The sequence below is a fragment of the Coffea arabica genome, chromosome 2c (genome assembly GCF_036785885.1).
Source record: "Coffea arabica cultivar ET-39 chromosome 2c, Coffea Arabica ET-39 HiFi, whole genome shotgun sequence".
In the NCBI taxonomy this organism is placed as follows: domain Eukaryota; kingdom Viridiplantae; phylum Streptophyta; class Magnoliopsida; order Gentianales; family Rubiaceae; genus Coffea; species Coffea arabica.
The window spans coordinates 4,527,260-4,540,692 of NC_092312.1; the positions used below are offsets into that span (position 1 = coordinate 4,527,260).

The 13,433-nt window shown below is 38.5% G+C and overlaps 1 protein-coding gene across 2 annotated transcripts; it reads right to left on the reverse strand.

Moving 5' to 3' along the window:
* Window positions 1–6,079: 6,079 nt before the first annotated feature.
* Window positions 6,080–8,339, reverse strand: LOC113725294 (adenine/guanine permease AZG1-like). Of its 2 annotated transcripts, XM_027248389.2 has the most exons (2): window positions 6,942–8,339; window positions 6,080–6,854 (listed from the first exon to the last, which is right to left on the reverse strand). In XM_027248389.2, the coding sequence occupies exons 1-2, from the start codon at window positions 8,062–8,064 to the stop codon at window positions 6,286–6,288; spliced, it is 1,692 nt and encodes a 563-aa protein (XP_027104190.1). In that variant the 5' UTR covers window positions 8,065–8,339; the 3' UTR covers window positions 6,080–6,285. The 2 variants fall into 2 exon arrangements, with proteins under 2 accessions (XP_027104190.1, XP_027104189.1); XM_027248388.2 differs by having other exon boundaries at window positions 6,080–8,339.
* Window positions 8,340–13,433: the final 5,094 nt, after the last annotated feature.

The window sequence follows — 13,433 nt, forward strand, 5'->3', positions numbered from 1 at the left end:
GGCCGTTGGCCACATAATATTTGATGCCTGTACGTGGAGTGCAGGCATGAATTACCCATAAACAAACTTTTAGAGTTGCATCTTGATCTTGGTACTCTTTAATTATGGAACTTCTAAAGGTCGAACGGTACCGTACGAACTTTTTATGTAGTGATCTCCATTAACTCTACTCATAACAAGAATCTTACATATGATAGTCCAAAAAAATCCATTTTCCTTTCTTTATTGGGATTAGTCCTAATTCTTAGTTAGATGATTTAAACCATGGATTCTCCACTCTTTTTTTTTTTTTTAATAATAAAAAATGAAGAAGTTTGATGGTTCTAAATGCCCTTTATCCACTCGAATGAAGGCTCCACTCCGGCATTAATATAATTGAACTCCATTACGATTAACCAGGACAGGTGTATAATCTGTAACTCTTTTCTTGATACCCAACTCAGTAAAGCATGTACGCAAATGTTGCCCCCGCCGGCCCTATCCCCACCATAGTATTAGTAACGTCTTTTAATGGTCTCAACGAAGTGTATCACAAAAAGTTCTTTAAACTGCAACTGGATTTGGCGAATATCAAATAGAAGCACTAAAAATATATATTTATTGTCTACTACGAAGATAATTATGGTCTATCAAGTCACCAGTTGGGCGAAGAAATTTTAGAATATACTATTCAATGTTACATATACTACTACTACTTTAAATGAATAGACAATTTTTGCATGGGCTAATGATGAACGACAACGACAGTATTTGACTATTAAGAGAGGTTTAAAACTCTATTTGACTGCAAGTGAATGACTCAAATTCTCTTGTTTCCATTCTAAAATCTAAATTTTTTTAAAAATATTGTCACCGCGGATACGTAGGCACCCGTTTAGATCGATAGTGATTTAGTCTGTTCTTGATTCTCCTTAGGCCTCTTCAAGTTCCCTTTCTTCTAATATAGAGTAAGTGTATATCTATAGCACTCGTCTACCCCCGATAGTAGTTCAGTCTCTTCTGGGTCTCTTCAAATCCCCCTTCTCCTTGAATTCTAGTATAGAATAAGTGTAGGTCTACCGTGTTTGAAAAAAAAAATAATGATAGATGACAATGAATATTGTCAGCTCATTGAACCATGTGTCCCTCCAAAACTACAAAAAAAGAAATAATAATAAGGAATCAATGGATGAATTTGTTGGACGACAACACCATACCATACGAAAAAGAATTAGAGAAAAAATGGATTAAAGACACAAAATAAAGTCCTTGCTTCCTTTTTCCGCATTGTTTTCGGTTTAAAAAAGGCTGCCTGACGTAAGCTCATAAGTCACGTGAATGTAGTAGTCATTAGTTACGTTAAGTGTTTTCCACTTTCCACCGTAGTAACTAAAAAAACATTATTATACTACTAGAGTCCTACTTTACTTTGGGAGGTCCTCCGCCAGACTGGAGTGGGCTGGGGAGAGTTCAGAGCTGGCATCATCAACAGCCTCACACGGCAAACCAAGATTAGCACGTGACACTTTTGACAATCACAAAAATTTTCCTGATGAGCAGATCAACATACTAAAATAATATGACATTTATTTGAGAATATTTTAGTATTCAATTTGGCTGCAGAAACACTTAAACTGTGAAAATTCAGTCATAATCATCACAAGATTTATAACAACTAATCAAACAGCGATTTTTTTTTTTTCTCTCCCCAATTTGCAAATAAATCAACGATGGCGAAATTGCTTCATCGACACCTAAATGAAAAACTTGGATAAGGTAGAAAAATTTGCAAATCTAAATATCTAAAACATCATCCGAAATAAATAAACCTCAACGAGGCAAAGAAATAGAAGGGAAAGCAAAGAATAAGAAGTTTCCTTCACTTCTGTTTGATAAGAAAGCAACTATGGACGTTTTTTCTTCACCTCTGTTTGATAAGAAAGCAACGATGGACGCCTGGATGAAGACAATTTCTTTCTTTTCCTTTTGAAAAAAGAAAGATCAGGACACAAACAGATGAACTGGACTTTGTGATGGGGACATAAGAAACCGGAAAGTTTGATGGCGAAGAAGACGACTTGATAAGGAATCCCCTCTTAATCTTAAAAATTTTCTCATACTGTACTTTGATCCCTTAATGTTTTGTACAATCATAACTACACACCTAAAGTTCTTTTATTACTGTCATTTGCAGCCTTAATTTTGTTATGTTTACAATGATTATTAATTTTCATTCTAGATTCACCATCTTATAGAATTAGAGACACATTAATATGCATTTCAGATACACAATCATTAAGTTAGCTGAACATATATATGATCGAGTTGATTATTACAATTAGTTACTACAAATTTGACACCTTAGGACATATGTCGAAAAACTGAAATAAGTACATGTTTATTCTATTTATTTTATTTTATGTATAATTAAAATATTTTTATATCTTAATTATCATATTATCTGATTCGACCCCACCAGGCTAGCCGATCAGACCATTAATCGCTGACCCCTGACCTCTGTTGAGTTATTATCCTGTCTGAATTTCAAAACATAGGTTGGAATCTGCAGTAAACCTTACCTCAAGGCTCAAGGGATGAAGAGCGGCGAGCAAGATTTAAATAGCATCACCAAGACACCAACTGAATGGGGTGTCATAAAGAGGATTCCTATCTTTGTAGCAGCAACAGATGTGAAATTTAATACTGAAAGACACATAACATAATTCAGGCATGTCATCATTTGGGACGTACGGGGCCAGTTGAGATACATTCAATAATAACCAGCCTCCATATTTGCTCAGGCCCCTCCATGACTGGAACCTCAACTACAATATATATATATATACACATATCATCACCACACTATCTCTCCATCTCTATAAGAAGCAAATGAAATCATTAGCCTTTGTGGTTCCAGTACCCTACTCCTCCCTCAACGGGGCCAATAATAGAGCGCAAAAGAAAGCGACTGGCATTAAAAATGGATCCTCTTTTACACATTCATTGAGGGTTTTGCTTCCTAGTTCTTGGCATTTATATGTCCACCAATCTAATGCGTCAGATTTCAGATTGATGTTTCATTCGTCGTTCAAGACTAGCTTTCTATTACAAGTGGTAAAATTAATGATGGGGGTCATAAAGATATCCATATCTCAGGCTTTAATTAAATTCCCAAGAAGGACACAGGTTAGGATGTTTTATGTGCCTTTTGATTGCCAACAGTTCCACGCTGCTCATAGTCGCATTCATCGATGCTTCGTTTAATCTGTAATATCAGAAGTTCATACCGGCCGCATGCATTTGCATGCCGCTGCTGGGACGGTCGCTGGTCAGCATTAGTAGTGGCAAACCGAATTTTGAATGGAACTTCCATTGAAACCGAATTAGGGTTTCTATCTCACTTGTCTCAATTGTATTTTATGTTGCAATGTAACGTTAACAGAATAAATGTAGTAGATACATAAGCATAATACATACAAACATAAAGACGATAATATAGTGCAAAAGTACTATAACATGTTTTACCATTCGTCTCATCCGCCATATATATATATATATTACAAATTGAACGCATCCGCCAAAACCAACTGGATTAGACTTTCAGAATGTATACTGAAAAATCAACAACTCCGCACACGTTGAAGAAAACAATCTGGATCCTGGCTTGATGCTGCCACAAGCAACGGAAAAAAAAAAAAAAAGGGCCTTGAAATGCCCGACGTTTTGGTGCGGTAATAATAATATAATATGCATTCGATGTCCTTTGCACCCATGACGGAGTTATAGTGCACATTCATTGCTCTCCTTTAAGGCTGAGGAAATGAAAGCAAGAAAAGACGTGTGCTGCATACTAACTTGTCCTTGGCTACCCGGCAGGCAAAACCCACCAGCTGCTCTCTCTGAATGGCATGGCAGAGAACGTAGTCCTACACCACATGATTTCCTGTTTCTGCCAACCGCCTCCTGGACTGGTACCACCGAGACATTTAAGTTCAGGGGAGTTAGAGGTTAAAAGTTCAAACAGGGGCCTGTTTGGAACCCAGTTTTTTGGACAAGTTTTTTACCTACTAGTTTTTTAACAACTTTTGCTACAGGAATCCCAAAAAACTTTTCAAAATTTTTTACCTACACATATCAAAATACCCAAAACACACCAAAAAAAATTCCCATCCCTTTTTTCCTTCTTCCTCCCCCATCCCAAAACACACCACCGCCGGTTCCCAAAACACACCACAGCCGTTTCGTCCCCCATCCTGCGCGCGCGTTGCGGCTGGGTCGTGAGCCCGGGTTGCTTCTGGTGCACTGTGGAGAAGAGGAAAGGCTGAGCCTGGGCTGCGTCTGGTCGCGAGCCTGGGCCTGCCATCATGCAGCTGGGCTGCAGGGAAAGGGCAAGGCAAAGGGCAGGGGAAAGGGAGGGCAGAGGGTGACGGGCGGGAGAAGGGGAAAGACGGCGCAAAGGGGTGGCGGGGGAGGGCAGTGGGCGGGGGATGGGGGAAAGGGAAGGCAGAGGGGTGGCCGGGGAGGGCAGTGGACAGGGGAAGGGGGAAAGAGAGGGCAGTGCGGTGGCGGGGGAGGAAAGGGCAGTGGCCGGGGAAGGGGGGAAAGGAAGGGCAGAAGGGTGGCGGGGAAGGGCAGTGGGCTGGGGAAGGGGGAAAGAAAGGCAGTGCGGTGGCGGGGGAGGGGGAAAAGGAGGGCAGAGGGGTGGCCGGGGAGGGCAGTAGGTGGGGCAAGGGGGAAAGAGAGGGTAGTGCGGTGGCAGGGGAGGGGAGGGCGGTGGCGGGGGAGGGGGGAAAGGGAGTTGCCGGTGCAAGGTAACGGGGAAGGGGAAGGGGGAAGCAAGAAGAAGAAGAGAAGAAGAAGAAGAGAGGAAAGAAAAGGAAAGAAAGAAAAAGAAAGAGAAAGAGAAAAAGAAAAAGAATTTCACCTTACAAAAATTTCTACAAAAAATTTTTTTCACCTTACAAAAATTTCTACAAAATTTTTTTAAAAACTTCTACAGTGCACTACAGTAAAGTTTTAGACAAACTCCCAAAAAACTCAGGTTCCAAACAGGCCCCTTGTCTCTCACTTTGCTACTTAATTGTGGTTTTCTTTCACTGAATTTTTCTATCGGTTCCTTCTCCCTTTAGATTAAACTAGAATAAGTTATACAAATATTATCGTTGCGACAAAAAAAAAAATTTCCAATTTCTGTTATACGTACGTTTATTTTGCATACCTTCTCCCTTTAGATTAAACTAGAATCAGTTATACAAATATTATTGTTACGACAAAAAAAATTTTCTAATTTTTGTTGTACGTACATTTATTTTGCATACCTTACGCTAAATCTTAGCGGCATTTAATTATTACATTAAAAAAAGAAGAAGAAGCAAGATATATATACATTTTTTTTAAGTTGAGGATTTGCAAAGAGATCAAGGCATTAGGGGTGTGCATCGAATTCGAATTTGGAAGTTTGAATTCAGAATTTTTTCAAAATTTTGGCATTGGAATTACCGACCGATTTCGATTTCGAATTCACTAGTTTCGATTTCAATTTCGATTCCGAATTCAATTCGGAATTTGGTAAATTTCGAATTCACCGAATTCGGAAGCCTTTTTTCCCTTTTTTTTTCTTTTTTATTAGATGTATTGTTGTATGATATAAATTTTATATTGCATATATTATAAAAACTATTATTATATATATATAAATATATATAAATATACGTATTATAAAACTAAATTGAAATAAAAAATATTATTATATATATAAATAAATATTAATATATATATTATAAAATGAAATTGAAATCGAAAATTCCAATTTCAAAAACTCTATTACCGAATTCGAACCAAATTTGCATAATTCGAAATCGAAAATTCCGATTTCAGTGCCGAATTCCGAATTACTAATTTCAAAAATTTCGAATTCAATTTGAATTTGATCGATAAACGACATTTTGACCATTTAGTTCCTGATTTCAAGAGGTGAGGACGTAAAAAATCTATACAATTCTATAAACTGAAAGGGTGAATTAATCCTATATCTGTCCAGAGGATCGCAATATCACCGGCAGATTAAAAAAATTAAAAAAAAAAGAAAACCAAAAGAGCATATGATAAAGATGATTCATTCAAGAATCTAAGTAGTATTAACACTACTGTACACCATGAATTAAGAGCTGATCAACTACAATGTCCTCTCTCCCTTTTTGCTTTTTTGTCCCCTCCAAAATTTAAAGAAAATTGATCACGTTAACCAAAAGAAATTTGGGGAAAAAATCCCTAATACTACTACATACGACGTGTATAATCACCCCGTTAAACATCAGTCGTACTTTTATTACTTCCATCCACAGGGGCGGCGACAGGAGGAGGAGGAGTGATTCCATTATTATTCGTAGCTCCACCATTACTGCTGCTGCGTCGTCCCTCTTTAATCACCCCAAATTTCCTCAAACAACTCTCACCCCAGTCCCACAAATGCAATACCACGTAAGTACCGATCCCACCAATCAGACCGTAGGCAATCGAATACGTCAACGGCATCAGTAGTAATGTCATAAACGCCGGTATTGCCTGCCGCATGTCATCCCACTCCACCTCCACTACAGCCCTCATCATCAACACTCCCACCAGTATTAGCGGCGGCCCCACCGCCCACGCCGGAATCGAAGCCAACAACGGCGTGAAGAAAAACGCCAACAGGAAATACCCAGCCACTGTTAGCGCCGTCAGCCCCGTCCGTCCCCCCTCCCTTATCCCGGTAGACGACTCAATGAACGCCGTCACAGGGGACGTACCTAACAAGGACCCCACAACTATAGACGAGGCGTCCGACATGAACGCGAAATATTGCCCCTCGAAATCACCGTTACTGTCTGTAAAACCTGCAAACCGCGCCATTGAATACAAAGTTCCGGTCGTGTCCAATATATCGACGTACAGAAAAGTAACTAGGGCTTCCCAAAAATGACCTTTCCCAATACTTTTGAAACTTAACGCCCCAGCCGTGCTCTCTATCTTATGAACGTCGACGACTTTCTTGAAGTATTTGTAGGCGGAATTCCCAGTAGCCGTGTCGGGAAATGCCGTTACTCTGGTGTTGCGAAACCAAGAAACGGCGGTTACGAAAACGATGCCGTATATCATCGCGCCTTTAATGTTCTTCACCAAACAGTAAGCAATGATAACGAAACCCACAACTCCAAGCCAAAATGTAGGACTCTCCATGCGCCCATGCAAGCATAAAATGTCGCTGGACACTGTCCCACCTGGGAGAAGCGACACCGTTCCATTCGATGACGTGATCACCGGCGCAACCGATGCGCGGGACGACCGCGGACATGCTGCTAGGGTCACCAGCGTCGACGAGCTGTATCCTACGAGTCCAAGCCCTTGATTGTTTTGTAGTCCGATGAAAGCCAGAAAAAGGCCTATACCAGCGGAGGATGAGATCCTCACGGGCTTCGGGACAAGTTTGGCGAGCCTGGCGCGTAAACCGACAGCGGAGAGGAATAAGAATATGAGGCCTTCGATGAAAACTGCGGCTAACGCGCTTTGGTAAGATACGCTGCCGGAGCCGTGGAAGCCGACGACTGTGTAGGCGAAGTATGCGTTGGTTCCCATTCCTGGGGCTAACGCTAAGGGCAAGTTGGCGAATAAGCCCATGATGATACAGCCGATTAGGGAGGAAGCGACAGTGGCGACGATCAAGTCCTTCCGAGTTTTCTCGAGACAAGCGGCGTAGCCGGGGTTGACGGGGTCGAATTTGCAGGAGTCGTCAGGGGTGAGGAGACGGAGGTTCGGGTTGTTGGTGCAGTCTGCGGGGGAAACGGTGGGGTCGGAGCACAGGGGAACGCAGTCAGAGACGGAACAGGTGCCGCCGGAGTCGGAGAGAATGGAGGCGTTTACGGCCAAGATGTAAGCCATGGTGAGAAAAGTGGCGGTGCCTGCTCGGAGCTCGGTGGTAAAGGAGGTGTTGCGCTCGTTGAGTTTGAAGCGTTTTCCGAGTCGGCTCTTGGCGACGGCTGCGTTCAGCCGAGTTGTCGCCGAGGGCTGGGGGGCTGTGGTAGGGGGTATTCCGGACTCCACGTCCATCTGGGGGATTGATTGTCTGGGCTAGTGCTAATCAGTAGCCTAGTTAAATAGGGATCTCCGTGTTAAATGAATTAAAGGGTTATCTTTCTTGCTTCAAACTCTTTGCTACTACTACTACTACTAACAGTAGAAGTAGTATTTGTTAATGATAACTTGGTGCGATACCCCCCGGGCGGGCGGTGGGGATGGGGATTTTTATTGGGGTTTTTGTTTTTTCGTGCGGGGAGTTGATTGGAGTTGGTATAGGAGGAACCAAGGAATTAGTACCCGGCAGCAAATGGTTCAAGAAGAATTAAAGAGAGAGAGAGAGAGGGAGAAGCACTTGAAATATATTATTCTAGTAGCGAAAAATAAAAAAATATGGGACAATTCTAAGTGGGAAAAATCTTTACTAAGAATTTAATATACTACCATGATAGGTCAAGAACTTCCTCAATGCTACATGGTCGAGCATTGGTTGGCTTTGAATTTAGGTTACGTTTCAAAATTTGCGAAAACATGCCGAGCACTAAGACTGCATACTACTCTTTGATACTAATGGTAGCAATAATATATTTCACGTACACCAGCGGGGAGGACTGGTACACATCTTAATTATATTTAATTTTCATCAATCCACCGGAGAAATACTCCCGTAGTATGGTATTTACTATTACGGGAATATTGAAAAGAAAAAAGAATCTCGTTTCGTGGATGTGGTGGTGATCATGGGACGAGGAGATATAAATAGCAACAATAAGAAGCGGCCAAAAGTGTCTTTGGCATCCTCAAAACAATACTGTGAATAATAATATTAACGAGGACATATCAACCCAATATTTTCTTTCAAGTAAGCGATGGCATCGACATCGTAGTCACAATTCATCTCAGCTTACCAGTCAATTCAATCCTTTTTTACTATCTGTAATTTAATTTGTTAAGTCGTTACATTTTATCATCCAATTTTCGGAGACAGTGGTTAAATACTTCAATCCAACCTGCATTGGACAAGAAAAAATAGTTTTTAATTTGTTAAGTCATTACGTTTTATCTTTCAATTTTCGGAGACATGATTAGATACTTCAATCCAACTTTTGCATCTAACAAGAAAAAATAGTCTTCGTTGTTGGCATTGAACATTCATGAGCAAACCAATTGCAGTTCACACTTACAATAAAAAAAAACCGAATCAAGCTGAAGCCAGCTAAGTAGCAAATCCAAGTTTGAAATTTTGAAGGCCGTTCAAATAGGGCCTACTATGTGTGTGCGTCTATATGTATGTATGTATATAGTTGACAAATGCAGTTTGTTAGATTCGATTAGCAATTTGGCTGTTCCGCACGGCAGCTTGAAGATTACGTGCATGGACCTTGGACGGCATGCTACGTTATTCAGGTCGGAGAAGGATGTCAAATTCTCCTCCTCGTCCATCCTACTCTCAGTATTTATGTAAACTTGGGGTTGGTCAGTCAAACACCCTCCCACAAACACCACAAAGAAAAAAAAAAAAAAAAAAAGAGAGACCGGCTTAAAATTATGGAATGGATTCGTTTCCCATGTTCAGGAAAGAGGTATTCAGTCAACGAAGAAAATGCCGAGTCCATAGATGTATTCCACAAAACTCGCGACTTTATCTGTATCAAATCATCTACACATGTACACACTGCCCTGGAAGATTCCGCTTCTGCTGAATATACGCACAGATTCTCCCGGCTTCGGCGCCTTAAGTTGGACCTGACTTTCCCCATTTTCAATAATTATATATCAAATATTTCAACCCTAGCTTATATTCCTATTTCTTTTTTTTAATTACTAATATAATACCATACTATTGACTACCATTCCTAACTAACTCGAGGTATTGAAGTCAAAATCTCTTCTTTTTTTTTTTTTAACTATAACATAATACCATTTCTTTATAAAGGAGATGTATGGTATTATAAAACAAGATATGTTGCTTGAGAGAGAGAGACAGAGGATGTAATTAAAAAATTTCCTATACAATGGTGTAAGTAAATATCTTGTACTTTCCTTAACTGATAATGATGTCTAAAACTAGGCTCTTAATTCCTAAGCAACGCAAAGAGGGAGGAGAAAAAAAAATACTAATGCTGTGAAAATTGGTTACGATACAAACTTATTACGCTAAGTTGAACTTCAAAAATTTTTAAAAAAGATTTTCTTGGTTTCCCTCTGGTAACCGGCAATAGGTGATATAGCCTCACTTTGAGAGGAAAGTGGCTCCTACCCTTCAATCACAAGGTGTGGTTGAATTCCAACTGGCTTTGGACAAAAGCAATTACCATTAGAAAGTTCATCAAATGATGCCAGCATAAGACTAAGAGAAGTTACATAAATATGTCAATACTATAGCTAGTAAAGTTCGCACGCATGTATAGATATATATATATATATATATATATATGCGCTTTCATTTGAAAAGACTATCAATGGTCCTCAAGTAGTAGTGTGCAGTGAGGGGATTAGTTCTTTTTTTTTTTTTTAACTAGAAAGCAGAAAGAGGCTCCTCCCTCCTGTCTTCTTTTGTCTAGTGAGAAATGACGTGAGATTTAAGTACAACTTGCCATAAGTTGCAAGACAACCAAAAGTTTGATTTTTTGGGGGCTGCGGGAAGAAAAATCTCTCCATCGAACTCGACAAGATCCCTCCATCTGCATCAACTCATGACTTTAGACGATTGAAAACTTGGACGTTAATCATGCGACGTTTCTTTCAGGATCCAAACTAGAATTGTAGGCCAAAAAGGGTGATTTCTGCACTAGCAGCACAATTATGCCATTTAAAATCTTATTTCCGTAAGGGATTTTTGTTGTTACGAACATTGGTTGTGTACATAAGACAATTAGCTTATTGTTTTCCTATACTCATAGTTCGACTTAATCACTTTAACACCCACTTAAAAGAGGATAGAAGAGATCGAAGGTGCAATTCTGCATAACGAGAAAGATGCACGAGTGAAAGAGTAGATAATGTCGCGTTTTCTTAGGAAGAAATTTCCCTTTACATGAGCTGCATGAATGGATAGAAGCTGGATAAATTAAGCTCACAATTCAAAAGCAGAACAAGAAATGATGGTAGGGGAATTTTTAGTTCGCGTCTGATCAGGCCTCTGTTAGTCTTGTGTAATGTAAACTTAGAAACGAAATCAAGAAATACGGTACAAGTGAAAAATATGGTGGCAGGTTAAATGTCAACAGTGTTCAAGAAAGTACGATACTGTAGCCAGCAATCCCCAATAATTGGTCAGCCTCTTTAGTCTTTATGGAAAGTAAAAGCTGGCACAAATATTTTGCATTTCCCTGAACGCAACGGAAGGATGGATAATGTAGAGGCCCCAATTCAGTTTGGACATTCTTGAATCCTTATACTATATAAGAACGAGTTTAGAACAAAAACGATTTTTAGATTTCAATCGCAAGGGTGGGATTATTTTAGAAATGTGAGAGTGTTTGAAGAATAATTGGAGCATTGAATACAAGTCATTACAAGTCATTGAGTAATTTCGCTATAATTACTTATATAACCTTTCAGACATTTAAGGTTAGGGACAGGTTTGGTATGTTACAATATGTTTGGTGCCGAGTTGAATATCAAGTACAACTGAATTAAGGTTGTGTTTTGATAGAATTACATAAAAACCCTTTTAATCATTTATTAGACTAACATCTAAGCCTTCCAAATTAATTAACTTAATTATTATATGAACAATCATTATCATATTTATACCCCCATGTTTAGCCAATACCCTTTTTTCATTTTCGGTTTCATCCCATTGATTTTATTATGGTTATTAAATATTTGGTAGAAGGCATAACTTTTCCTTTAAATTGAGGTGAGTTCTTTGGGTTCGAATGTAGTTTGCTTTTTGATATTTCTAATTCCAACAATTGACTAATTGTATTGTTTTCCTTAGTAGATCCTAGAGATTTTGTCTCTGATTTGAGATAATGTCGTCACTTTCTAAAATAATCAGAAAAGAATAATTTTATCATCTTCTCCTCCTCGGCCAAGGTATTATCTCTTTATTTAAGTCAAATAACCTTATTTCTCATGAACTTTCACTTATTGTTCTTGACTCCAACGATTTGTTGACTACATTCCAGTATTTATGTTTTTACCATAACTACCGCAAAGCAAACAAGTGTGCAAACATGCTAGCAAACCGGGGAAGAAGCAGCGATGAAGACTCCGCCTTTTTTTTAATCCTATCCTAATTTTGCCCTTCCCTTACTTTTGCAAGATTTAAAAGGGTGTCATCAATACACGGATGGCTATACTTTAACTATTACTCTATAGACTTTGACTTTATTTTAATGCATCTTTATTTAAAAAAAAAAAAGCTTTCTTGTATGTCGTGATTCACCACCTATACATACTGTCACATACTATATATCATTCAAACTAAACCATGTAAAAGCATGATACATTTTGACAGTTCTTGAAAGAAAGGAGTCTGAATTTCCAGAATTCCTGATGTCTTGTTGCTACCCAATAGCTAGGAATCCAAAATTTCAAGTGAAAAAAAAAAGAAAAAAGAAAAAGGTATGATCCGACAGTTACCATGAAGAAGCCCCAACCTTGACATCTTCTTCTAAGGCCTTAGATTACTTGAAAATGCTAATCAATATTGTTGAAACTAAGGTATGAAAAATCGATAAAAGCGATTGAAATTTAAGGGTTTAAGACAATAGGCTTATGGGTATGGGTGTTACAGTAAACATAGCAAGAAGGGATGGAGTCGAGACCCGGTGATTCTGCCAATAGTTTAATGCTTGAAAAATTTTTTGATGGTTAAACAGAGTTATTATGGCATTGTATATTATGGATATAGTATGGTTCAAGTAGTTATTTTTTCATGCAATATGATTTGGTATGCAGCTTGTGTTTATTTTAATTGAACATTTTATGATTGTAAAATTTATTAACTTAGAATTTTGTACTTCATTGAAACTAAAAAAGAAAATTAATCATGCTACACAGTACTAAGATGTCATTTGCACTCTATTTGATTTCCATGTTATGATCTCATTATTGTATTCTACTATTTATATAGTTCCAAATACAAAAAATTTATTTTTTATGCTATCTAAAAGAATTTGAAGTGGAACTTGATAAGTTTAAATGCTTTAGTTATAGCACCATTTTGACTACATTGTATTAATTCATTTACTCATAATTGTATGTTGTACAATGATAAATAATGTTTCTTGATTTGATTGAAACAACTATTACCCATAGTTCAAACGAGTCAATTAAGTAGAGTTGTTATATTGGATACTCATACAAGTAAACATTGGAAAATATCATTAAGCAGTTTCTACTTATAGTTTGCAATTCGAATTCATATGAGAAATTTCTTCTGATTTTAG